The sequence below is a fragment of the Danio rerio genome, chromosome 20 (assembly GCF_052040795.2).
Source record: "Danio rerio strain M-AB ecotype USA chromosome 20, GRCz13ab, whole genome shotgun sequence".
Taxonomy (NCBI): Eukaryota; Metazoa; Chordata; class Actinopteri; order Cypriniformes; family Danionidae; genus Danio; species Danio rerio.
The window spans coordinates 31,636,675-31,663,415 of NC_141040.1; the positions used below are offsets into that span (position 1 = coordinate 31,636,675).

At 37.2% G+C, this 26,741-nt stretch overlaps 3 protein-coding genes across 4 annotated transcripts; 2 read left to right on the forward strand and 1 right to left on the reverse strand.

Annotated features, from left to right (window-relative positions):
* The first annotated feature begins 6,129 nt into the window (after positions 1–6,129).
* On the forward strand, positions 6,130–8,483 carry si:dkey-1h6.8. Its single transcript, XM_087298286.1, has 2 exons — positions 6,130–6,212; positions 6,808–8,483. Exon 2 carries the CDS (start codon positions 6,920–6,922, stop codon positions 8,315–8,317), a length of 1,398 nt encoding a protein of 465 aa, XP_087154412.1. The 5' UTR covers positions 6,130–6,212; positions 6,808–6,919; the 3' UTR covers positions 8,318–8,483.
* Positions 8,484–11,133: 2,650 nt separating this feature from the next.
* On the forward strand, positions 11,134–26,120 carry zbtb1 (zinc finger and BTB domain containing 1). Of its 2 annotated transcripts, none has more exons than XM_087296571.1 (2): positions 11,134–11,271; positions 21,599–26,120. In XM_087296571.1, exon 2 carries the CDS (start codon positions 21,603–21,605, stop codon positions 23,634–23,636), a length of 2,034 nt encoding a protein of 677 aa, XP_087152697.1. In that variant the 5' UTR covers positions 11,134–11,271; positions 21,599–21,602; the 3' UTR covers positions 23,637–26,120.
* Positions 11,360–18,093, reverse strand: zbtb25 (zinc finger and BTB domain containing 25). Its single transcript, XM_087298287.2, has 3 exons — positions 17,742–18,093; positions 16,457–16,635; positions 11,360–15,107 (listed from the first exon to the last, which is right to left on the reverse strand). Exons 2-3 carry the CDS (start codon positions 16,627–16,629, stop codon positions 13,979–13,981), a joined length of 1,302 nt encoding a protein of 433 aa, XP_087154413.1. The 5' UTR covers positions 16,630–16,635; positions 17,742–18,093; the 3' UTR covers positions 11,360–13,978.
* Positions 26,121–26,741: the final 621 nt, after the last annotated feature.

A 26,741-nucleotide genomic window follows, 5' to 3' on the forward strand; every position in this document is an offset into this window, starting at 1 on the left:
TACTGTTTGTAAAGCGCCCGCCGTTATTGTAATTGTATTTTATTTGAACAAGCCCTCTCTTAACAAGCTCACAGCGCTCATCATCTGACAGGTGTTTTGGCCGGAGGTAGCTGTGTCTTATTTCTACTTTTTTTTTCTACAGTGTCTTTGAACACCTCACACATGTGCAGCACAGAACACAGTACTCTCCTGGTTTTGAAAAGAAGTAAAAACGTTACAATCTTAATCAGATTTTACAACATATGATATATAATGTATAATAAAAGCTATATGATTAATATTGCTTTATTGGCCATATTAGGCAGGGATTCTGAGGCAGCATTTCTGCATGAAAGCACCTCATAACCCAGATCTCACACAGACTTTTGAAATAACTTGTGACTCTTAGACAGGGGTCATCAATCTCGGTCCTGGAGGGCCGGTGTCCCTGCAGGGTTTAGCTTCAACTTGCTTTAACACACCTGCCTAGGTGTTTCAAATATACCTAGTAAGACCTTGATTACCTTGTTTAGGTGTGTTTGATTAGGGTTGGAGCTAAAATCTGCAGGACACCGGCCCTCCAGGAACAAGTTTGGTGACCACTGCTCTTAGAGCTTTAATGGCAACAAACTAGATATTTGCTCACTACAATAGTAACTTCTTGCTAGAAATAGCATGAAATGTGGAAAAAGTTGGTCAAAAACATACATTTACACACAAATTGACACCCAAGCGGTGCTTCGAGATGCCATCTTTTTTTATCTCAAGGATTTTGATATATCAAAAGGAGTGAAGCATACTTCTATGCTGACTTTTGAAGTTTAGGAAAAGGTATCTTTGGAGACAGGAGGTGAAGCAGAAATTCGATTCAGACATGCCTTGATGCCTTTTAACCTTGGTATGCTGCCACTGAAGGGTGGATTTTAGATTTATTTAAAATAAAGTTCATCCACACATTGCTAATTTTGCAATCAAAAAGAAGGCAATGTAAACTTTAAAGACTGTTTTTCAACAACCTGTCACTGCACAGTGTCTTGTCTTCATCATTGTCTTTCTCGTTTGGTTTCTTTATAGACCTCTATTTTCCTCTTTGGTATTTACATATTACAGTGTGAATTGCTGGGCGGGGCTAAACAAGTGTTCTGTGGAAGCGGAGTCATTTTGTCAGACTGACTTCAAAATAAGCTGTCTTTGAAGATGTCTTTGAGCTGTCTTTGGGATTTTTTAGAGAATAAAAGAACTCATATATGTCTTATATAGTATGATTTCTCAATGATTTTAAAAACAAAAAAATATTTTTGTTAATATGGTCAAATTATTTAAAGAAAACACAACAGTTATTCCATCATAACAATAAACTGTTTTACAGTAAGTGCTGTACAAGCGCTGGATTTCATTCGCATCTAATTATGAATATAAGTATATATTGTAGTGTTATCTGTAAATTCCTAACCTGACAAAATGCTACTGCTGTGTATTTTATGAAAATCTCTCCAGATCTCTGTTTTCTCACACTGTGCTTCTTGAACCATCAGATATTTTTAGCCCTGACTGAGCTTTAGCAGCACAGATCTGATTATCTGTCAGTATTTTTCTCATCAGTGCATTTGTGCGGCCAGTATTATTTGATTCCGTCGATAATAATGTGACGCTCTGGTTCTGTGAGATAGGTTGATGCCTATACTGTACGTTTGCACTCTGTGCTATCTTATCGGACTCAAACACAATCTTAGCTTGGCCAATGAAGTTTCCAGTTGCTATAGATACTAAGCTGACAGTCTGATTGTAGACTATAATTAGATAATTGTATATTTGTCCAGCTTGTTGGTTCAGTTTATTTTTAGCCGCCACTTCAATACTTGTGGTACCCAGCAGCCTTTGCTGCCGTCCAGTAGTCAATGATCACTGTCAATATGTCACTTAAAGTTAGCGGGTGCTGCTGCAGGGTTAGGAATAAATCCATATGTGTTTGCCACTCAAAAGTTTAGGGTTGGCATAATTTTATGAATTTAAAAGACGTGTCTCATGGCCATGAAGGCTACATTTAGTGAATCAAAATACTCTTATAATGAAGAATTTTCTTCTGATGGCAAAGCTATAATTAGGAAATAATTGGCAGTATTGTAGTCTTTGATGTCTGATTTGATTCTAAATAATAATAAATAAATGTTGTTGTTGTTGTTGCTGTTATCGTCATAATATTAATCATCATCATTATTATCAATGTTGAAAACAGTAGTTGGATCATAATATTTGTGTGGATTTTTGACTAAAAATCTTTTTAAACGTTTTATAAAAGTTTTAAGTGTCGTTTTAGGTTAATTTAAAGCATTTTTTCTAAATCAAAATATTAAAGAATTTAAATAAATCAATAATACAGTACATATATGTATAACAAGATAAATACAATTGATTACAACAAAATACTTAAATCCAAACTCTTACTTACCCTAGATATTTATAAAATATATAAATGTGTGTATAAATTCTCAATGTACACTCACCGGCCACTTTATTAGGTACAACTGTTCAACTGCTCGTTAACACAAATTTCTAATCAGCCAATCACATGGCAGCAACTCAATGCATTTAGGCATGTAGACATGGTCAAGATGGTCTGCTGCAGTTCAAATCGAGCACCAGAACAGAGAAGAATGATTATTTAAAGAACTTTGAACATGGCATGGTTGTTGGTGTCAGTATTTCAGAAATTGCTGATCTATTGGGATTTTTATACACAGTCATCTCTAGGGTTTACAGAGAATGGTCAGAAAAAGAGAAAACATCTAGTGAGCGACAGTTCTGTGGGCACAAATGCCTTGATGCCAGAGCTCAGAGGAGAATGATCAGACTGGTTCCAGCTGATAAAAAGGCAACAGTAACTCAAATAACCACTCGTTACAACCGAGGTAGGTATGCAGAAGAGCATCTCTGAACACACAACATGTCCAACCTTGTGGCAGATGCACTACAGCAGCAGAAGATCACACGGGGTGCCACTTCTGTTAGCTAAGAACAGGAAACTGAGGCTACAATTCGCACAGGCTCACCAAAACTGGACAATGAAAGATTGTAAAAACGTTGCCTGGTCTGATGAGTCTCGATTTTTGCTGCAACATTTCAGGAGTCAGAATTTAGTGTCAATGTAACCCCGTCGGCTCTACACCACCCAACCCGCTCCGAGCTGGTTTCGAACCGGCAACCTTCCGCATGGGAGTCGGTTGCTCTAACAAGGAGGCTAAAGACCATGGCCTCTAGCGTTTGTTGCTAGAGCACCTTTGGAGGTCAGAGGAGTGAGGTTTACCTGCACAGCCCCTACTGGCTGGCCTCCGTTACACTCACCCCCCTAAACCTCACTCCCATCCGGGTCACGGCACCAATGTAACCCCACCGGCTCTACACCGCCCAACCAGCTCTGAGCTGGTTTCGAACCGGCAACCTTCCGCATGGGAATCGGTTGCTCTAACAAGGAGGCTAAAGACCATGTCCTCTAGCGTCTGTCACTAGAGCACCTTTAGAGGTCAGAGGAGTGAGGTTTACCTGCACAGCCCCTACTGGCTGGCCTCCATTACATCAACAACATGAAAGCATGGATCTTTGCTACCTTGTATCAACGGTTCAGGTTTGTGGTGGTGTAATGGTGAGAGGGATATTTTTTGGCACACTTTTGGCCTATTAGTACCAGTTGAGCATTGTATCAATGCCACAGCCTACCTGAGTATTGTTGCTGACCATGTCCATGCCTTTATGACCACAGTGTACCCATCTTCTGATGGCTACTTACAGCAGGAAAATGCGCTATGTCAAAAAGCTTGATTCATCTCAGACTAGTTTCTTGAACATGACAACGCGTTCACTGTACTCCAATGGCTTCCACAGTCACCAGAACTCAATCCAACAGAGCACCTTTGGGATGTGGTGGAATAGGAGAATTGCATCATGGATGTGCAGCCAGCAAATCTGCGGCAGCTGCAGGATGCTGTCATGTCAATATGGACCAAAATCTCTGAGGAATATTTCCAGTACCATGTTGAATCTATGCCACAGAGTATTAAGGCAGTTCTGAAGGCAAAAGTGTGTCTGACCCGATACAAGTAAGGTGTACCTAATAAAGTGGCCGGTGAGTGTATGTCCATTGCATGTTTTAATTACTAAACGGTTGCATAAATCTTTGTATATTTTTGAATAATTGAGCTTATATAAACGTAATACATGTAAAAAATGATTGTATACATATAAATAAATGATTGCCACCTTGTTTTATTCTGGTTTTAAATGTTGAAAAATGGAACTGTTAGTCTGTTATCCAGATGCTGAAAGTAGAATATATTATGATGTTTTAGCACATATTGTTTTGTGAACTGAATGTTAAACAGGTCTGTCACCACCAAATTAGCGCTGTGTTTGCTAAGTGAGATACTTAGAGCATTTTTCTATTCTGAGGTTAGTTCAGGACATTGCCATCGGGTTTATCAGTACTAGCAGCCCATTCAAGTGATCCTGAGTGAACTAGGCCAGACCTAAATACTGTTATGTGTTAGCTTTGGTGAGTACTTAGTTCTTTGCTTTCTGGTAAAGCTTTCAAGGGCATATTTTCCTCGGATCTCTAGGGCCTCGTGTCACTTAGCATTAGCATTGGTGGCTTTGAGCCTGAAATAACATTTCATGCTTGAGATGTCAAGACTTTGGTCATATATATTCTGAGTGAAAGAGGCAATCCCTCTTCTAAACAAAGTTTAAAACATGCCTGAGTGATAAATAAAGGTTAGCTAATAGGTCCACAAGGAAATATTAGCTACGGGCATGGCTATAAAAAAAAGGATTCTGGGAAAATTGCATAATAGGTCATATTTGCACATATGTCTTTTGCAAACATCAAGCAAGCCTCCAAATGAGATTTAATTTCTGTGTCCCATCTGCTCATCGTGGTTCATTTAACTGCCAGAGATTTGTTTGTTGTAATTTTAGGGTCAGTACTGAACTGACAAAATAAATATTGACTATTTTCAGTAAATGGCACAAATAGGTGACTATCACAGGTACAATTATCCCACAAAACATGCAAATTACACAACTTTTTTACAAGTCAGTTTTGAAACTGACTTGTAAACTTAAAAACATAATAGTTTGACAAACAATTTCCATTCCTTAGGTTTCAGAGGGAAACAACAGTACTCTCTCAAAATTAGAAAATTAGTTACCAAAAAGATGTTTTAAAACAGTAGCCTACATGGTTACCAAGGAGATAAAACTGCACTGCCAGTTAATGTACATGCTTTAAATAAATAAAAACATCTGATGTGTGAAGAACAAAAAACAAAAGCATATTTTAATATGTAGTAAAAAATACACATAATTTTTGGTAAGTTATTCATTCAGTCATTTTTCTTCAGCTTAGTAACCTTTATTCATCAGCGGTCGCCACAGCAGAATGAACCGCCAACTTATGCAGCATATGTTTTACACAGCAGATGCCCTTCTAGCTGCAAACCCAGTATTGGGAAACATCCATGCACACTTACTCATTCAAACACATACACTACAGACAATTTAGCTCACCCAATTCCCCTATAGCATAAGTCTTTGGACTCTAGGGGAAGCTAGAGCACCCAGAGGAAACCCACGCGAACAAGGGGAGAACATGCAAACTCCACACAGAAATGCCAACTGACCCAGCCGGGACTCGAACAAGCGACTCTCTTGCTGTGAGGTGACCACTGAGCCGCCGTATCGCCCCCAAGGTAATTTATATTATGTTAGAGTTATAAGCCATATTTCAGACATTGAAAAAGTGTGATAACAATGACCTCTAGCTGTCAATTTTACATTGCGTTGTACAATTTTAGAAGATAATAACTAAACTAATTAGAGTGTGAAGGGTGTTTCTTCATTCATAACGTTAGTTAAATAAAGCTGCCCACTTGTCTGTATTTTCAAGGGACCAAAAGATGTACAACTGGTTACGTTGTGACTTGTGAGTAAATAGGCTACGTGGCCGCGATGATGGATATCAATAATATCTTCACATTAGCAGAGCCTCCGCCTTGTTGATTGGATGGATGAGAGGCACGCTCACATAAACGTCAATCAGCTGGTCGTCATGGAAACAGAAAGGCGCGTAACCTGCTGTGCTGAGCCTCTGCGCCCGCCAGATCTGCGAGTGGATTTATAAACGAATCTCCTCGCTCTTCACAGCCGTGAGAAGAGTTTACGTCGTTCTCTTCACTTTACAGGTAGGTGTTTTAACTTATAATTAATGTAAGACTTTTTACATTTGAGTAAACATACTAACGTTACCTTTTTGCCTGAGTTTTATACTAATAAACATAAAATTGGATAAATAACAATCTTAACCGTTTAAATTCGCCACCATAACAAAGACGTCACAAAACATAAAACCGTCGCAAGCTAATTAATGTTTATCATTTCAGTCTTTAGACTTTATACAGATCTATTTAAGGTTAAATATTGCTGTTGTATATCTTTTAAAGAAAATGTTGAGAGATAAAGTTGTTATTTGCCATTACTGCCATTTTATTTCAGTTTTACAGTTAGGAAATGCTTAGCCAAATTCATTTATTATTTTTCTAAAGACTTTTTAAGGATGCTTCTGAGTGGTGTCACACCCAGTTTGTTGTTTTGTAAACACTGCTCAACCTCTCTCGAAATAGTTTATTATATAATCCAACAATCTCATTTGAATTGTATAACATATGAAAAGGAATATCAATGAAGACAAATTAACAAATGCTTTACTCAAGTAAAATAAAAAATTTAAATAAACAAACAAGCTGTAACTTATAGACAATGTTTTGTTTTGGTTTTCAGCATCTCCACATCTTTATGCTGTCAATATGTAAGCTGAAAATCACCCAGTTGTGTAATCAATCCTATATTCCCAGTAAGGACTATTATTGACTTTGGTGCTGTTTGATTAACCATGTCCACACAAGAGAATGAATTATCCGATGGTCAGGAGAGGGTTGGTTTGAAGAGAAAACTGACTGGTCCACCGAGACTTCTGCTGGGGAAGTCCAAATCAAAGGAGAAATTGGAAGGTAAATCTCAGAGAAGGCAAAGAGAAGCTAAATCTTGTGATGGCACAACAGACAATAATGATCAAGTAAATTATGGAAAAACCAATGAGTCTTCACATATTACCCACAACAGCCCTCAAAACGCCTCAGAGGGGACAGCAACCCAGCCAGAAGATACCTCAGGAATTCTTGTAACATTGGAGGAGAGCGAAAACAGGGATGAAAATATGGCAAGTAAAATAATGACCAAAAGTTCTTCAAAAGCATCCATTAAGAGGACATTTTCCTCACTTCTCAGGCGTGGAAAGAGGAAGGAAAATGAGTCTTGGAATCCAAAAGAAACCAAAAAATATATAAACAATGCTCAAAACAACACGTGTGAGAATGAATTAAGTGGTGCAAACAACAAAGAAGTTCCTAATGGAAAAGGTAAAAAAAGGGGTTTCTTCGCTGTTTGGTTCATTTCTAAGAGATCTGCAACATCTGATGTTGGTCTAGGAAGGGGATGTAAAGAGGAAGATGGTAGAATGGATTCTGAGGACATTGCAGCACCAAAAGGTTTGACATTTAAAAAGATCTACCGCATCTTTTCTAGAAAGAAGAAAGCACCCCTTATTGATCAGTTTGAGTGTAGTGCCCCTAGCGCATCACAAACTGAAGTAGATGATCAACTGGATCAATCACCTGCCGCTGAGACGGACATTTCCAGGCTCAAGAGAGAAGATAACCAAATGGAAAACCGAGAAATGCAAGCAGAAATCGTTCCAGAGACTTTTACATTCAGTGCCGAGGTCAGCATTAACACAAATATTGAGTCTAACCACACTGATGAGGAGCAATTATGTTCTCACCAAACCCTGAGGATGAATAAAAATGAATCCCAGGAGCTTCCAACTAGTGGTCTTTTGGATTCTGAGGTTCTGCCATCGAGTTCTATTCATTGCAATATTGTCTCCAATTTGCCGGGCACATCATCAGATAATGATCAAGTCTTAAAGCCAATTGAAAACGATCTTAAATGCAGGCCAATGATTACTATAGAGCATGCAAACTCCTCAGAAGAAGAGAATGAGAACGAGCCACCACAGTTTGATGCTCTTACAGTCAATGGGTCCTGGCAACATTTAAAAATAAACGGTCTTACAAACAACACTCTACATCCAGACGTGGACCACAGCCGATGTAATGAGAGCTTACTGATTCAGACAGCAATTTCAATGGTGGAAGCAGCCATCCGTGGTGCTGTGGAACAGTTCACAATTGAGCAGCAGCACAATCAGATAAGTTTGGACCGTGTATAACCAACCACCCACAAATTCTAACTCTATCTGTATTTTAACTGTATTCAGCGAATGCTTTCTTATTTCTTTAAAATGGTATATATTTGGATGTAACTGATAAAAAGTTTAGAGAGGAATTTCTTGTGATTTTAAATGTGAAACTTAAATATACTTCTGTTTTTCCATATGCATGACTGTTTTTGCATACTGTGTAAAAATGACAAAATCCACACCATACACAAACACTGAAGTAGCATATGTAGCTTGCACATACACGTTCAGTTGTTCTTGCACTATTTAGCTTTTAGTTTTTATTAATTAAAATTTTTATTAAACTCTTTAGGTTTATTTATTTATGTTATACACTGATAAAAGGATGTCTGCAAAACTGTTGCAAACTATTTATTTGCGTAGAATTTAAACAAATTATATGTAGTAATTTTTAACTTAATTTGTTTGTTTAAATTCAGCCCAAATAAATTGTTTACAATCACTTAACGTAAAAAATTAGAAATAAATCCAAGGAATCATCTTTGAATAATTTTTTTCAGTGTACATAAAAGCATAAACATTTTGAGGTTCAGATATTCTAATGTCTCTGTATGGCTTTCAAACCTAAAGATGCTGAGTTTTAGTCCCCATAAAAAAATACTCAACTGCTATTGCTTTACAATAGGTCAGTTGATACTGTATGAACACAGCCACTTCACACTAAAAAAAATGTCCATCCCAGGAACTTATGGCCCGTTGTCATGTCATTTTTAGAAGGTTTTTTTCTTGACTGCGAAACACCAGTTGGTTCACCTTGTGGGCAAGCTAAGTAATGCAACAACTATTAAAAGTGTATGTGTGAGCTGTCTGTACATTACACACACACACACACACACACACACACACACAAACACTGCAGATGCTATTCTGAAGACAAAATTGGCCTCATGTACACTGTATGTGGATTTTTGCATACACAAAAAATGGTGTATATCTTAGACTTAAGATGATACATTTTTACGTGTATAAACATTTTACTTTAAATATTTGTAAATAAAATTATATATATATATATATATATATATATATATATATATATATATATATATATATATATATATATATATATATAAAATTAACAGCCCCATTTATTTTTCCCCCAATTTCTGTTTAAGACATTTTTTCAACACATTTCTAAACATAATATTTTTAATAACTCATTTCTAATAAACTGATTTATTTTATCTTTGCCATGATGACAGTAAATATGTTTTACTAGATATTTTTCAAAACACTTCTATACAGCTTAAAGTGACATTTAATTGCTTAACTGGGATAATTAGGTTAACTAGGCGGGTTAGGGTAATTAGGCAAGCTATTGTATAACAATGGTTTGTTCTGTAGACTATCGAAAAAATATAGCTTAAAGGGGCTTATAATATTTACCTTAAATTTTTTTTTTTATATTAAAAACTGCTTTTATTCTAGCCAAAATAAGACAAATAAGACTTTCTTCAGACGAAAAAAAAATATTATCAGACATACTGTGGAAATGTTCTTGCTGTTAAACATCATTTGTGAAATAATTAAAAAAGAAAAAAATGAAAAGGGAGGCTAATAATTTTGACCAGCGGTATAAATATCCTTCCACATTGATGTCATTTTTATACTGTAACTTTAATCTGTAACCTGTTGTTCTTTTTTCACAATTGTGCAATATTATTAAATTTAACTTTCTGTTTATGTTTATATATATATATATATATATATATATATATATATATATATATATATATATATATATATATATATATATATATATATTATACTGCAACATTGTTTCAAATGTCACTGCTTTCTAGTTTCTATAGCAATGAATATCCCACACGACACCAACATGACACTGAGCCATTTGTTTATGTTTCGTAAAACTGGCTCTGGTCAACTTTTAGGCAATGTTTTTATAAAAATATGTAATGTGAGGTCCCAAATGTGTGCATAGATTGTTCATTTAGCATTTAAACAAGGCATTGACTGAAGCCCGCAGTAGTTGTTAAATGTTGTGTTAAATGGCTAAACGTGTACTGTACATGACTTGGCTTGTACATGGCTTTGGGAGTAATGTGTAAGGATAATGATCACACCGAGTTGGCAGAGGAGAAATGATTGTATTTTGTGATTGTATACTACTCTCTTGTGGCACTAAGACGCTACTACAAGATGGACAGGTACAGGAATACACAAAAATGAATATTATGTTATCATCAACTCACCCTTGCATAGTTTTAAAACCCCGACTTTTTGTGTTCTGTGAAATGCTCATAAAAATTATAAAAAAGTGTGGTTATACATTTTATACATATTTATTTTAACCAGGGGTGCCCAAACTTTTTCCTATAAAGGGCCAAAAACCAAACTTGATTGAGGGCTGTGGGAGGAATATATACCTAACCGTATTACAATAAATTTGACGAAGGGAAATTTCCTAATTTATTTGGTTTATTTGGTTAAAAAAAATAGAATGTTGCTTTAAATCATCTTAACCAACCCAGTAAACATATAATATTTAACTTATTTTAGTAAAAACATAAACAATCCAATTTATAACACAATGCTAAATGCTGCACCTGCCTTCAGCTTGATTTGCTTGCAGATGTCAAGTTACAGTATCTACATTTTAAAAGTCTGATTCATTTACAACATCTAATATTATCGTTTAGTTTCAGGTGGCTTTTGTAGCTCACAAATAATACAAACTAAAAGTTATGTTAAACTAGAAATGATAATATCTGTCAAAGGCATTCACCCTTACCACCTCCCCATTCTCACTCTCATTCTCAATCTCTTTTCAGATGAATGGTGGGCCAAATCAAAGGTTTCCATGCGCCAGTTTTGGCCCGCAGGCCCTACTTTGGGCATCTCTGATATAGACAGACATAAAACATATATACTGTTGATCACCTTTGGTGGGATAGAGCTTGATGGTGAGTAATGATAATAGAATTTTAAGCTGAACTATCTCATAATTATCAGATTCAGTGAAATCACTGACAAACATAAAACCCAAGCCTATACATTATAAATCACAGTTTATTCAGTGTGCCATTTATTTAAAAAAATAACCAAACACATTATCACATTATGGCACCGAGTGCTGATGATGAATCAAATCGAAAAGAGACTGTTTAAATGCACTACACAAGTCACACAAATAACACAAATGCAAGTTTTGCTGATTTTAAATACTCATCACAGTACACCAGCTTTGAGTATTCAGTGAATATTACTGCAAATGGTGGTGCTTCAACAGCTCAAATACAGCACGAAAGAACCATGTCTACCATCAGTGATGTCTCAAAGTTGATAAATCATTCTAAATAAAACATTTTTGTCATGTTTTCATCAGCTTTTGAAAATGACCCGTCTGTTGTTGAAATATGACTGAAGCTGTGCCATTGCATTTTTATTTGTCTAGATGCGTTGTTAGACATTTACAGTGCTATTGTCCTATCTTTGTAGTTATGCACTGTCTCAGGTTTTGTAGCAAGATTGTTAGCAAACTTGGATTATACTCTGTTCCATACACAATATAATCACGAGAGTCTTTCAACATATCAAAAAGCTTTAAGAAAAGCACCATTTGCACATTCATTTCATAGATTACTCTGATTGTGTAGATGTCTTGGATAACTTTGCAAAAATAGGCACTATTCACTGTTATCTGGAAAAAAATTAAAATAACTGGATTTAGTTAAACTGGCTGAGCGATAGTTTAAGTGCTTTACAGAGATGTTTGGCAAAAATATTCTAAGGCACTGAACCAGTTTCATAGGAAATTTGATTTGGGGAAGAAATCATTTAGACTCTACGCTCAGTCAGTTTCACTCATTAGGCCAAAACTCAAAATATACAAGAAATAATCACATAGTATTAGCTTAAGCTGGCCTCTGGAAACGAATACTTTTCACTGGTAATTTGCCAAATGTGGCACTTTATAGTGCTGTTTCAGTTTGATGTACGTGTGCTTGTCTTTTAATTTTTTTCTTTTTAAATGTGTAATTGATCAAACAGTGTTCAGTCATCCATAAATCAGCAACATCATTACACATCAACACTACAATCATCAACACTAAGTTTTAAACAAAACTCTTGTATGTTTTAACACTGACAGAGACTTTAAGACAGGACAGAAGTGCTGAGGCAGAAAACAAAGTCATTGAAAGGAATATTCCGGGTTTTATGGCATAATGTTGATTAACAAAAAACTATTTTGATTTGTAATGACAGTGAATGTGGCCTTTTTTGATAAATTATAAACAAACTACAAAACAAAAATATGTCACTTCTTGTTAGGATTTGTGTATTGTTTGAACTGTTAAAATTTTATATACCGTCAAAGTCAAAACTATTAGCTTCCCTTCTCATTTTTTTCTTTTTTTTTTAAAATATTTCCCAAATGATGTTTAACAGAGTAAGGAAATTTTCACAGTATGTCTGATAATATTTTTTCTTCTGGAGAAAGTTTCCTCTGTTTTATTTAAGATAGAATAAAAGCAGTTTTTAATAAATAAAAAAAAAACATTTTAAGGCCAATATAATTAGCCCCTTTAAGCAATTGTTTTTCCAATAGTCTACAGAACAAACCATCATTATACAATAACTTGCCTTATTACTCTAACCTGCCTAGTTAACCTAATTAACCCAGTCAAGCTTTTAAATGTCACTTTAAGCTGTGTCATGAAAAATATTTAGTCGAATATTATTTGTTGTCATCATGGCAAAGATAAAATAAATCAGTTATTGGAAATGAGTTATTAAAACTGTTATGCTTAGAAATGTGTTGGAAACATCTTTTCTCAGTTAAATAGAAATAAACAGGGGGGCTAATAATTCTGACTTCAACTGTATATTTTATGATTCACTGTGTTACGCCCAAAGAATATATTCATTTCCTTTTTGCAAAGAAGTTTTTCAAATAAATATTTCATTGGACAGTATGAGGACACTGTTGGCGGACAGATGTCCAATCCTAAATGTCATATTTGTCCAGTGCCTGAGTTGTTTCTCTTCAGAAGGGGTAGGATTGACTGATAAATAAATATCTTACTTGTTACCGAACTAGAATCCTTAACGCTCTTACACAAGCAGTCAACATCGACGCCTGCTTTTAAAGCGTCTCCTTCATTACTTTATATCCTAGTGTTATCATCTGGTGGGGAAACTAATTAGTGCAAATCCACTTAAGGTGCATATTCAAGCTGAGAGCGGTCTGAAGCCCAAAGTTTTCATCATCATTAGGGTCTCTGCAAAGGGCAAGTACAATAGCAAGGTAAATATTGAGATGGACAAGTCTACTCGGTGGAATTGAATTGTCCCATTCGCAGTATTCGAGTATTTTGTTTTTAATATATTTTTTAAAAGGAGGTACACTGAAAAAAAATGCAAAACTGTTGCAAACAATTTATTTGTGTTGAATTTAAACAAACAAATTCAATTTAATAATATTCAACTTCATTTGTTTGTTTAAATTCAGCCAAACTAAATTGTTTACAATCCCTTAACTTAAAAAAAAGTATATTTTTGTGGGGAAAAAAACATTATGCCACTAAATGCAGTCAGCTGAGCTTATTTTGTACTGAACCCAGAATATTCCTTTAGCAGGCCTTGTGTGTTTGCATACGTCAAACACTGTCATTCCACAGTCACTGCATCTACGCTCTCCTGAGAGATCTCAGAGTCCAGAGAGTAGCAGGAGCTGCCGTTATCCTGAGTGTCCTTGGCTGCCTCATCTCCCGTGGCTGTGGTAATATCTGGCTGGCCCTCGCAGCCATGAAGCAGCTGCCCGCAGAAACGGCTGTAGCGATGATATCGCAGAGGCTTTCCCACATGGGCAAACATGTGCTCCTGCAGCTGGCTTTTCTGAGAGAAACGGAGGTTGCAGACAGCACAGGCCATCTTTCTCTTTCGCGTGAAGGCTGCCAATGGGCTAGCGCTTCTCCCAGTCCCACCACCTCGCCTGAGTTCAACAGCCAGCTCATCAGCCAGGGCTTGACTCTGCCGTAGAGCCTCCTCCAGACTACCAGAGTCTATAGGCTCCTTAAGAGGCCGCCTTTCCTCCAGGGATGCGTGTTCCCCGCTTTTGTCCTCTGACGGGCCTTCCATCAGTGTGCTAGACTCGAGGGCGCAGGCTGCGTGGGTAAAAAGGTGCTCTTGTAAGCCTTCAGGTGACAAACAGCGTTCCCCACATCGAGGGCACAAAAGTGCCAGAGGGCCATCTCTGAATAGACCCGCTTGACAGGGGCTCACCTGGGCTGGGGAAAGAGCTGAAGACTCTTTGTCTCCTTCCTGTTGTTCTTCCTCTTCTACCCGTTCCTGTTTGATCCGTGCAGAAATGTCAGAGTCGTCCCCCGAGGCCACCGAAGACGCGGCATGAAAGCTTTGAGGGTGTTGCTCAGATGCAATGCCCTCCAGCCCTACAGCGAGTGCTAAACGGCCATGTGTGCGATCGGCCCGTGTGCTGGAACGCCCGTCCTCAGGGTCCCGTGAGCCACCAGCCTTCAGGCCCGAGTTTTCTTTGTTGGCCAGCTGGGAAGAGATCTGGATGCCATACAGATTGGACATACGGATGGCATCAGAGGATGCATCAGGACCACTCTCGCCTGCTTTACGGCAGAGCTGGTACGCATGGAGGAACTTGATGCCTTCCTGAAGTCTGCCCTGGTCTACAGGTTGTTTAGGACCCATACCTGTGTACATAATGTGTAGCAGATAGCTGAAGACATCAGGTTGAATATCTGTGGGCTGGATCTTGATGCACTCACTAAGAATAAGAGAAAAGTCATTTAAAATAGAGTTAACAATTTATTTTCCTTTAAATGATGGTTAATAATTATCATTTGGTCAGATGGGTTTTATTAACATGCAAAGAATGCTTTTTCTATCACTCATTTCGCATGTACAGTGGAGAGTGGCGATCACATTGTTTGGTCAGGCCTGTAGCCAGGGAGGGTTTGGGTGGTTTGAAAGATCCACCTTCCACTGACCAAGGTCTAGAATTTGTCCCATACATTTTTTGAAAATTTTACAAATTTTGAAAATAACCTACAAAAGGCTTTATGAGCAAGCGGAATCTGACATAAGGGACGTCATCTTTCACTACTGACCTACTGTATTGCTAATTAGAGAAAACAATTTACAAGGAACTTTTATTCAAAATGATTGAATATGATTGATTGAAGAGACGCTAGAAAAATCGGCAAGCTCTACATTATCATTATTATTTTGTAAATGTTTAGTATTCAAATGGCCAAATTCTTACTGATGAAAATTGAATGTGCTGCTCAGTTTGTTATTTGCCTTATAAATGACACAATCAGCTACAGTTTTTAATTTAAAACTTTAATAGATTAATTTTCCCCCGCCAATAATATATGTAATAAATTTGTATTTTAAAAATCAGTATTTTCTACATATTTCTTTATTCTAAATCTTTAGTACATAAATATCTTTACTACATCAAAAAGTGTGGTTATGATGACCATCCGACAAGCTAATCTAGCTAAAAATGGCAGTACTTATATACATAAATAAGTAGGAAATATAGTACATAAATAAGTCCTTACTGATAGTATATAAATAAGTAGTAAATGAAGTGAATACCTGCAAAAAGGTCCAGTTTTTTTTTTTTTTAATAAAAGAACCACACTTTTTACCAGCCTGGCTACGGGCCTGTTGGTACTCTCTTGCATTTGTCTTTTATGGACAACCAGCATTTTAGGGGGACTTAGTAGGTTAGTTAGAAGGAAAAGTTAGTTTCCCAGTTAAATGTGGTGTGTCTAATAATTAAGTAACTTTACCACCTGGTGACATATTAATACCAATGACTAGGAAGTAACTGAAAGTGTTCTCTGATTTTAATCAGTGTTTTTTTTCAAATATTAAAATAATATAAAAAAATAAAATTACATGTTTTATACTGTCATTTATAAGTAACTTAAGAAATATGCTTAAATGATTATTTCATTGATAATTTCAACAGGGAATCAGCAGTGACCTCAACATTTGTGTAAACTGTAGGATGTTTTCCATTTTCAATCACCATTGTATGATCAATGACCATTCAATCCAGAACTTACACATTAGAACACTTCAAAATAAATTTGAGTTCACCTGGACTGGTGGATAAAGATCATTTTGAAGTAGTTTGAGAAGGCGGCGAGGACTGCACGATGAGCCTTGAAGTATACGTTGCCAATGGCAACAGTGCAGTCACACAGAAAGCCAAACTCCCTTTGGACGTTCAGCTGCTGCAGGAGGAACAGACTGTGGCCAGACACGTCCATCTCAACCTGTTGCACAGAACATACAAACACCAAAGACAATTGGATTCCTAGGCAGTACTTGAACAGACAACTCATGTTGTGTTACTGTAGTGCCATTTACCTTGATTAATCAATGTGATTTAATCAGCTAACGTTTCTAGTTATATAAATTATGTATCTTATATTTAATCAAATGCAAATACAATATTTTTACTTTATAAAGTCCAATTTTTCTGTCTGTTTATTTCACATCACAAATTTAAAAAATTTGCTCTCTTTTGTTCATATCAAGTACAACAACCTTGGGAAAACGTATTAATAATATTTCATGAAATATATTATTAGATTATTTATCAAGTTTTAATTGTAATTGATTTTAATATTTAAAATTTTTTTTTTTTTTTTTTTTGTGGACATCCATATTTTCCTAAGTAGCCTACTTGATATGCTAGAATCAACCGATTGAGTCTCTCAGAGCCTGACTTAGTGACTGGCGACCTCTATCGATCAAAATAGCCATAACATTTTGACCATTTCTGAGACGAACCAGATGTTTACATCTGGCTAGAATTGCCCATTTTAAATAGTGAAACGCATCTGTACTTACATTCTCGCGTTATTTATACATGCTATCCGGTGATTTGCAAAGAAGTATTCTGAAGCGGTACGTTCTCCTAAATGTGTGTAGCATTGTGCAGAAGAATGGTTCATTCTATCGATTACACTTTACTTAATATGCAACGACTGGATTGCGTTTAATGTTTGCGGTTTACCTTTGCAGGCAAACCGGGATCTGACAATACCTGACAGGGGCTCTTAAAATCATTACACAAAAAGGACATTTACAAACAGCAATTGTTCGTCGCATAGAAAAATGTCATGACTGAATGAATGGATAATACCCCCACACCGTGTAGAAGCTACTAAGCTCGTGTTTTTCTGATATTTTTGTTCTGATTACCAGCAGATCAGTCCGCGACAGAACCATAATAATTTTCACACGTCTGGTCTACACCGATCAAGTGTTGTCGAAGAGACGGTGTACGTTTTCATGCACCTTGGCCAACAAAACATGCATGAACCAAAGCACAGACACAATGCATTCACACGGTCCCAATAAAATGCATTCTTACCAACTACACGAGAGAAAGGGGGAATAATTTCGTGTTTGTTGCAGCAGGAAAATTCTCTTATGGTCTCGCGCTTCTTCCTATGCGATTGACGGCTTAGCTTGTTATCCGTCACGTGACCGTACTGTACATTAGCTGATCCAGACGAACGCATAGTGAAAACATACAAAGCAGGCGCCCGGCTTGTATTTATGTGCTCGTTTTTTGTTAATTTCTGTCTAATTGGAGCTCCGTATAGCTGCTTTAGCCTTGGCTATTGTCTCGCTGAACTAAAAGCGTGAAGAATAAAACCTTTGACGACTTGCATGGACGAAAGAGCACGCCGGTTTTGTAAAGGGTCTTACAGACCTGAGGGGCACACAAACAGTTTTAGATAAGTTTAAAATCAAAATGCAAATTCACGTCATTATAAGGTTTCCTCAAAATGGTATTTACCATACTTAACATTAATAATAGCAAAAAACATTTATGTTGATTAAAACATTTTTCACACATCCTAACAGATATGATGAGGTGTCTATATATATATATATATATATATATATATATATATATATATATATATATATATATATATATATATATATATATATATATAATTGTTAAGTATTTATTTATTTATACATTTAAATTATTTGAGAATTGTAATTAAATTTCTTTTGCAGTTTTATACGAATAGATTTTTTTTAAAGTGTAAAAAACCCGTTTTCTAAGGCACGATGGTGATGACAGCTGGGCAAAGACTTTTAATTTTTAATTTGAATTATATTTTCTATATTAGCATTAAATGCTCTAATACCAGATTAAATTGTTTTTTATATGGTAAACTGTAAATAGCCTTAATGATATTACACAAATGCTTCTTTATAGTTTTCAACCCGAATGTTCGCCTAGAAGAGCATATTTTTCACAGATGGTTTGGTTGCATTTTCACTGTGCTGCGCGTGCTGCTGGGGCGGGCTGGATTTGCGTGAGCGGGGCCGGATCTCAGTGCGGTGATAGAGCTCGCAGAGCGGCTGTGCGGAAGTTCTTTCATCCGCGCTGCACAGAAGGGGCTTCGCCCTCGAGATTAGCTATTCTCGTCCCAAGTTTTCGCTTGGACGAAGGCAAAAGAGGTGGAACTTCTTCGCTCTGTGTTTTTACTCGAACTCTGCCGTTCGCTTCAAGTTAGCGCCCATTACCGTGGGTGAGTATTTTCAGTGTGTTTTGCGTGTAAACAAGAGCTGCAGTAATGCGAAGCTCATAGCGTATGTGCGGGAAGCTGCGCGGGGGTGGCACTGCATGCTTGCGTGAGAGATCTCCCTACGACAATGGTCAGATAGACTCTGCTCTGCTTTCTCTGAAGTAACGCAACATTTTGAAACTTTATGTTTTCACTACAGGTAGTCGTTTGGTCAGATCTTTGGTGTGTTGTCCAAGTAGTTAGATTTTACTTTTAAGTGCGGTATGATTGACAGCCACAACGCCCGCATGATTCGGTCTCAAAAATAGGCCAATGAGAACGCGGGGGCGGGATGTAAACCTCTCGGTTTGGCTTTATGGTGGATTCTAACGATGTAAACCAGCACGGTTTAAACCAACTCTTTTATTCCATTTATTAATTTAAATAAGGTTCCGAGCTTTTTCTGTCATCTAATTTGTGTATAGTTTTTAACCATTCGTATATATTTTTCAGAATGTTGTTGTTTTACTGAAGAAGTTTACATAGGGAATAATCCTACTTTATAAGCTATCCATCATTCTTACATCATTATTCCATTATTTATGAATGAATTAATTATGAAACAGAATTTATTAATCCAAGTTTAACCCTGTAGTCAGTTTTACCTAGGCTGTTACAGTACAGTGCATACATGATTTATGAAAAATAGTTTTCTTTTGTTTAAAAAGTAGACAAGTTGTTTAGTACTGATTATATTTCTAGTGAATTATTGTGTTTAATTATTTGTATATAGATTTTATTATAGCTATAATACACTGTTTCATTTTTTTATTATATTATGTTTATCAAAATGACAGTAAGGATTTATAGTTACAAAAATTCATATCAAATAAATGATGTTATTGTAAATTCTATTCACCAAAGAATGCTTGCAATTCTGATAATGCCAATTAGCACTTAATAATAATTTCTGATGTCTCATGTGACACTGCAAACTGGAGTAATGCCTTTGACATCTGGCCAAAGTATTCAAATGCTAAAAAAATTACAATAGAAAATATTCATTTTAAATAGAAGTAAAAGTTCATAGTTTTTTTTTATATTTTTGTTTTATTTTGATCACATAAATTCAGCCTAATTGAGCATTACTTTTGAATGATAGTTTATTAATTTAATGTAGATATTTTTTTGACTATACTTGAATTAGTGTGCTGTTCTTTATATATAACAAAAGACACATTATAGGACCATTTTATAAGAGTACGTTTTTGTTTTGTTTATTTAGTTTTTTTAATTTTTAAGTTAGGTGCATATTTGGCTGTGTATGGACTGATTTCACATGGCCGCCATTTTAACAGTGAAATCGAGACTGCGATGGGAAGAAACCGGGAAGTATTGCCTTAGTCACACAAGAATGTTGTGTACCTGGCTGTTTATCTTATTAGCGAAGAGAAATCGACACAAATTTATACTTTCACCACCTTCCGAGTGACTCAAAGGTCCGTTCTAAATGAATAGTGAAAACAAAAAGGCATATTGGACCTCATTTTCAGCTAAGTTACAGGAAATGGCACTAGTCAGCTAATGTTTTTATTCCCAAACACACGTTTTAGATGCCATTCATCAAACTCAAGTTAATGAACTGATTCATTCACTATATTAGACATGTCATGATACTTAATTTCGGTACTAAAATTAAAAAAACCTTCATTCTCCATTAACATTTAAGCACTGGTGATGGCGTTCTTAAAAAGCGCTGATTTGCCATTTTGTTCACATGCTCACCAGAAATTACTGTGATTAGCCGTGAAGGTCATCACTTCACCAAACTTCACCGATGTTTACTGAGCACAAACACAGACGAGCGATCTGCTGATGAATTGACTGATCTTCACGGCTTTAAACACTCCAAGGTTTGTGTATCTGTGTTTGCACTCGGTGAGAACGGTGAGCTAATTACCTTTACGGCCAATCCCAGTCATTTCTGTTGAGCACCGGTGAATACAGTGGCATATCAGCTGCATTTTTGAGCATGCTCAGCGGCGCTTAAATGTTAGTGGGAATTGGACGTTTTTAAATTTTTTGTACCCGGACAACACTATTACAGACAACACGAGGGTGTGCTACAGAGGACTGCACTGTTTTATCTCATACCGGGTTACATAGACTGAAGCAGGGAAGCGTCGACACAGTGTTTACCTGCTGTCATGACCTGAAACCTAGGAGGACACTTGGACATATTACTCTGAAAGGGATTGTAATGTTGTTTGATGCCTATTATGCTTTTAATTGTTTAAATTAAACTGAATTGAATGATATTAAGGTGATGTTTACACCATATCTGCATTTTGAAGTCGTGGCAACAGCTGGGGTTTGTAGTACACAGCATGTTGCTGCAATGTTTACAGTGCTGATCCTATACTTCAGGGTTTCTTCCCACCGCAACCTCGCTTTCGTGTTTTAAAATGGCGGCCGCGCGAAATAAGCGTATTGTGTTTTTTAAACAGCATGTCAAGTTAAAAACTGGTTTAAACACTTTTTAAAAAATCTTCAGAACGTTGCAATCCATGTACTGTTCCATTTCTTTTGCTAACCAGTAGGTTATCATGCTAGACATTGCCAATGGTTGTCTGTGAAAAGGATTTTTCAGACTTGGGCCATGCTGACGTACTAAGTTTTTTTTTATGATTCTTTACAGGGTAATGGCAAGGCCAAGCCACAGTGAGCATGTCCTGCAGCAGCTCAACAATCAAAGGGAGTGGGGTTTCCTCTGTGACTGCTGCATTGCCATAGGTGACATTTATTTCAGGGCTCACAAGGCCGTGTTGGCTGCCTGCAGTTCTTACTTCAGAATGATGTTCATCAGGGATCAACAAGGTTCTGCCCGGTTTGATCTTAGCAACATGCAGATCAGCGCAGAATGTTTTGATCTCATCCTGCAGCTCATGTACCTTGGCCGAATTGCTGTGGATCACTATGAATTTGAGGAACTGAAAGCATCTATGGCCTACCTACAAATGTACTACATCCCAGACTCACTCGAGGACCTAAGAGACATCCGAACATCTAATCTCACTCCCTCATCCTCTGCATCGTCCTCTTCATCATCCAGCTCCTCGTCCTCATCCAGTGTGGTCGGAGGCAAGATGATGTTTGGCGTTAGAATGTTTGAGCAGCAACGGCCGAGCCCTTCTGAGAATGAACGTGCAACAAAAGCCTCAACCACAACTGCTCGTCAGACCATTAACATCTCAACTGTCAGGCCTGCTGAAGATGTGGTCATACCACACCCTCCACCACACTCAGAGACCGTTGCTGACCAACCATGTGACTTGAGAAAGAGAACATCAGGCCGAAGCTCTGCCATGAAAGAACGTCCTCGATTTGGTCGCACATACACGTGCGATGACTGTGGCTTTGTCTTCAGCTGTGAAAAGCTACTCATTGAACACATCCTCACATGTACCAATCGCAAAGCTTTCCAAACACCCAAAGTCAGCAAAGAGGTTTACAGTGACAATGGCAAAGCCGAGAGTTCGACTTCAGAGGGTACAGATGAACAGAGAACACTTTGCAAGGGGGAAGATGAGTGGTCGGACCACAAGCCGGACATGGAGACGGTGATCAGGTCTGTAGCCTCTGGCATGGAAAGTGAAAATGCCTTCTCTAGGAATATAACCATTAAAGTGGAACGGGACGATGATTCCGAGACTGATTTGGAAACTATAAAGGTTGTAAAGGTTGGGAACCTTAACTTAGGCAGCTGCAAAGTTCGTACCAGGGCATTCAAAGACAATCTTGCAGATCAGATTAAGTTTGACAGTGAGGAAGATCCTGGAGTGTCTGCCATGGATGCTCTGGAGGGCAAAAGCACAGAGTTGGACACCGATCTAAAGGTACATCGAATCAAAGAGGAAAAGCAAGATGGCACATGCATACCATGCGAGTTATGCGGAGCCCTGTTGACGGAGGAGGAACAGTCTGCTCATTACATCTCCAACCACATGGGACATATCTGTGCCTGTGGAAGGTGTGGCCAAGTGCTCATTAAAGGCAGACAGCTGCAGGAGCATGCAGAGCGCTGTGGTGAACCCCAAGGTACCGAGATGGACTCCCCAGGTGAAGATTCGCTTCTACTTGAAGATGCCGAAGCTATGGAAGAAAACTTGCTGGAAGGTGCAGACCTGGGCTTTCGTTGTCCACTCTGTGGTTTGATATTTGAAAGCGAAAGTCTTGCAGTGGAGCACACGTTGGCTTGCCCGGAACAGGAGCCCTTCCGACCCGTCATGTTGGAAGATGGTGGTGAGCCAGACCATCGGCGCAAGCATTTCTGTGCAATCTGTGGCAAGGGCTTTTACCAAAGGTGTCACTTGCGGGAGCACTACACTGTGCACACCAAGGAAAAGCAGTTTACCTGTCAGACCTGCGGGAAACAGTTTCTGCGTGAACGACAGCTTCGGCTGCACACTGACATGCACAAGGGAATGGCGCGATATGTCTGTCCTGTGTGTGATCAGGGTACGTTCCTCAAACATGATCATGTTCGACACATGATCTCTCACCTGTCTGCCGGAGAGACTATCTGCCAGGTGTGTTTCCAGATTTTCCCCAGCGGTGAGCATCTGGAGAAGCACATGGATGTTCATCTGTACATCTGCGGCGTTTGCGGAGAGAAGTTTCGCCTCCGTAAAGACATGCGGAGCCACTACAACTCCAAGCACACCAAGAGACAATGAGAGGCCTCTCTCTGCTACCCTTGAATCTTTAAAATAAGCCATACTGTAAATGTGAGAACCAATCTATGCACTTAGACACCAATCGTAACCTTTACAACTGCACTTTCTGTGTGTATGCAAATTCTGGATGTGTTGCTCAATGGTTTTTTTTTTTTGGTGGGTTATAGTGCCTCAAGCTTTTGTCTTCATTTTCTTATTCTTAGAGATGGATATCCAGACACTGGTTAAGTCTAGATATTGACTAAATCACACTATCAATGGTGTTTCAGTTGAAAATGCTATTTAGATCTGTAGTTATGAAATTGGCCCAAGGCTAATTGTTTTGATTACTTCATGAAGCTTTAATGATGATGCACATTGGCTTGTGACATTCTGTCATCATTTTTACTTTAGTATTTAAGAACTTTTGTTAGGTGGGTCACTGTGTTTTGTTATTGGTGGTGCTCTTATTTCTATTGAACACAGCACATACTTGTTCCGTTTTGTTTCATTTCAAGTTGTTCTGGTGTCTTTACCTGTTATCGTATGCCATGTTGAATTGCGCTTAGGGATAGTTTACCCAAATTAAAATTCTGTTCTCTCCCCCTTATGTTGTTCTGAACATGTTAAGTCGTATCTTGCAGAACTCCTAAATATAAATTAAGAAAAAACATCTTCATTTATTTAACGTCCAGTGTCCCTGCAGGGAAAGTTAAAACCCACTGACTTGTAATGAAATCTATTAAAATTTGTTTTTAAAATTGCTAAAAACATCTTCTCTTGTGTTGTACAAGAGTATAGGTTTGGAACATGAAGGGGATAAATGACAGAACTGTAATATTTAGGTAAACTATCCCTTTAAAAAAGGAAATGAAAAGAGGATGGATTGCTATGATATGGATTGCTAAAAGGCACTTTCCCTCCTTGCACCAGAACACTAACAATACTGATGAAAAGCAAAGAAAACACTCATGTTGATGGCTTTCAGCTTTCTGTACATGCTTGATAATCACTCATACAAAACCCTGAAATCTATGCAATCTGTTGTAAATTCATCCCTTATTTAGCTTGCATTCACATATTATGTGATTGATGTGAACAGTTGCAGCAACATTTATTGTGTGTAATTATTTCCCTGTCCCAAAGATCTTCATGTAATATTCATATAAATGGAAATGTAAAATATCTGGGTTTATACGTAAACTATCTGTTTCTAACAAGGATTATGTGGTATACAGTATGTATCGGCCTATGCTGAATTTGTTTAGGCAATCAAGCTTTATGCTTTTATCCATCTAAAGCTTAAATGGGCTTTTAAGAGGTCTTAACATTTCTGATATTTTCTAGCAAGCATTTTTGTGTGTTTAAAAGACATCTAAATAGATTTCTTGGCTAAAACAAAGCTAAATTTGGACTATCAGTGAAAATGAATTGACGTCTCGCAACAACAATGTTAGCTGTCTTTTAGATTTTCACTGACAGCCCAAATTTAGTCTTGTTTTAGCCAAGACGTCTATTAGATGTTTTGTAAACACGAAATTGCTTGGTGGGTTCATACATTGTTGTGGCTTGATGTGAAGTATGTGGAAACAATGCTTGCACAAGGGTGTAGGGTAAATTATTATTACATGTTTGTATTAATAAACAAGCACTTCGCCATTTAAATATCTTGTCTGAAATATCAGGTTGGTTTGTTTTTGTTTTTTTCAAAGTTCTCTTGGTGTTCATCTAGGCTATGAGATGATAGAGATTAATCTAGACACAGTGAATGATTGGATTAAAAGCAGACAGTCTGGCTGAACTCGGGACAATTGGTGCTCCACACTTCTGTTTGGCATAAGTTGTCACATTTAAAGGGATAGTTCACCCAAAACTGAAACTTCATTTGCTCACCGTTCCTTTGTCACAAACCTGTTCAAGTTTCTTTTTTTCTGTAGAACACAAAAGGAGTTGGTTTGAAACATTTTTGAAACCAATTGACCTCCATAGTATTTGTTTTTCCTTCTATGGAAGTCAATGGTTTCTAACATTTTTCAAATTATATTGTTTTGTGCTCAACTCAAAAAGGAAACTCATTAAGGTATGGAATGGACACACTTGAGGGTGAGTAAATAGAGAGTATATATTCATTTTTGGATGAACTATCTCATTAATTAAGCTCTTCCGACTAACACAACTCAATGTAGGGATTGTGCAAAAGTATAGCAAGACAGTGAGGTCTGTGCTGCTCACTTGTATTCTTTGTTGGTAGAGATTATTAAACAAAAAGGGTTATTATTATTATTATTAATACGGACCAAATTTACAGACAAACGGCTCAAATGTTTATGCTGGCCATTCAGCGGTGTATTTGAACTGTGTTGTCATCTAAAGCGGGGGGAAAGGTGTATATGAGCGATAGAGATTATTGCAAGGAATATATGCAAATATAGTTTTGATCATATTTTTTCTAATTCCTTCAGTGTTTCATTTGTTCTTTGATTTAAAATAAAAGATTCAAAATTGCTTATTTGTGTGATGTATTTAACAGTCAGATTTACTAAATATGGAAACCAGATTGTCTTATTGGATGCCTTAAATGTTTGATCTTACAATGTTTAATTCATCACATGAAGTATCTGCTGTAGTCAGACTACATGCCCACTGCTGAATTATTATAGTCTTCTGCCTGTGAGCAGCATAACATTTGCCATGCAAATCATCACTCCAAACCCATCCGGGAAGCATTATCCCCCTTTTTAACCGACCATATCACACACAATGACTTAAATAGATCTTTCTGTTGTCAAACTAAATAATGTTTTGATATTATGAAGATCTTTGCAATGTTAAGATTTATGAAATGACACTACTGCTTTATTTTTAACCTGTTTATAATATTTACATCGGAGGGCAACAACTTGTCAATATATACAGTCGGTAGCAACTTTAGTTTGTAAAACAGTTCATCTAACTAAATGGAATCAACAACATAAATTTTTACATTATGAATAATTTTTCTTAATTTTGTTTGACAATGCAATGCTTTCATGAGTTTCTTTTGTTAGCATGCAATGTGTTTTTTAAGTGATGAAATGTATTATTGCTAATGTACAGAATGACAGGAAGCTCCAGTTCCAGATGCGC

What these genes read in the sequence shown, in the direction of transcription:
- si:dkey-1h6.8 (XM_087298286.1), top strand. Translation starts at nt 6,920, where the DNA reads ATGTCCACACAAGAGAATGAATTATCCGATGGTCAGGAGAGGGTTGGT.
- zbtb25 (XM_087298287.2), bottom strand. Translation starts at nt 16,629, where the DNA reads ATGGACGTGTCTGGCCACAGTCTGTTCCTCCTGCAGCAGCTGAACGTC. An exon ending in ATCTTTATCCACCAGTCCAG is followed by an intron (nt 15,108 to 16,456) that starts GTGAACTCAAAT and finishes TCTTATTCTTAG; the next exon opens with TGAGTGCATCAAGATCCAGC.
- zbtb1 (XM_087296571.1), top strand. Translation starts at nt 21,603, where the DNA reads ATGGCAAGGCCAAGCCACAGTGAGCATGTCCTGCAGCAGCTCAACAAT.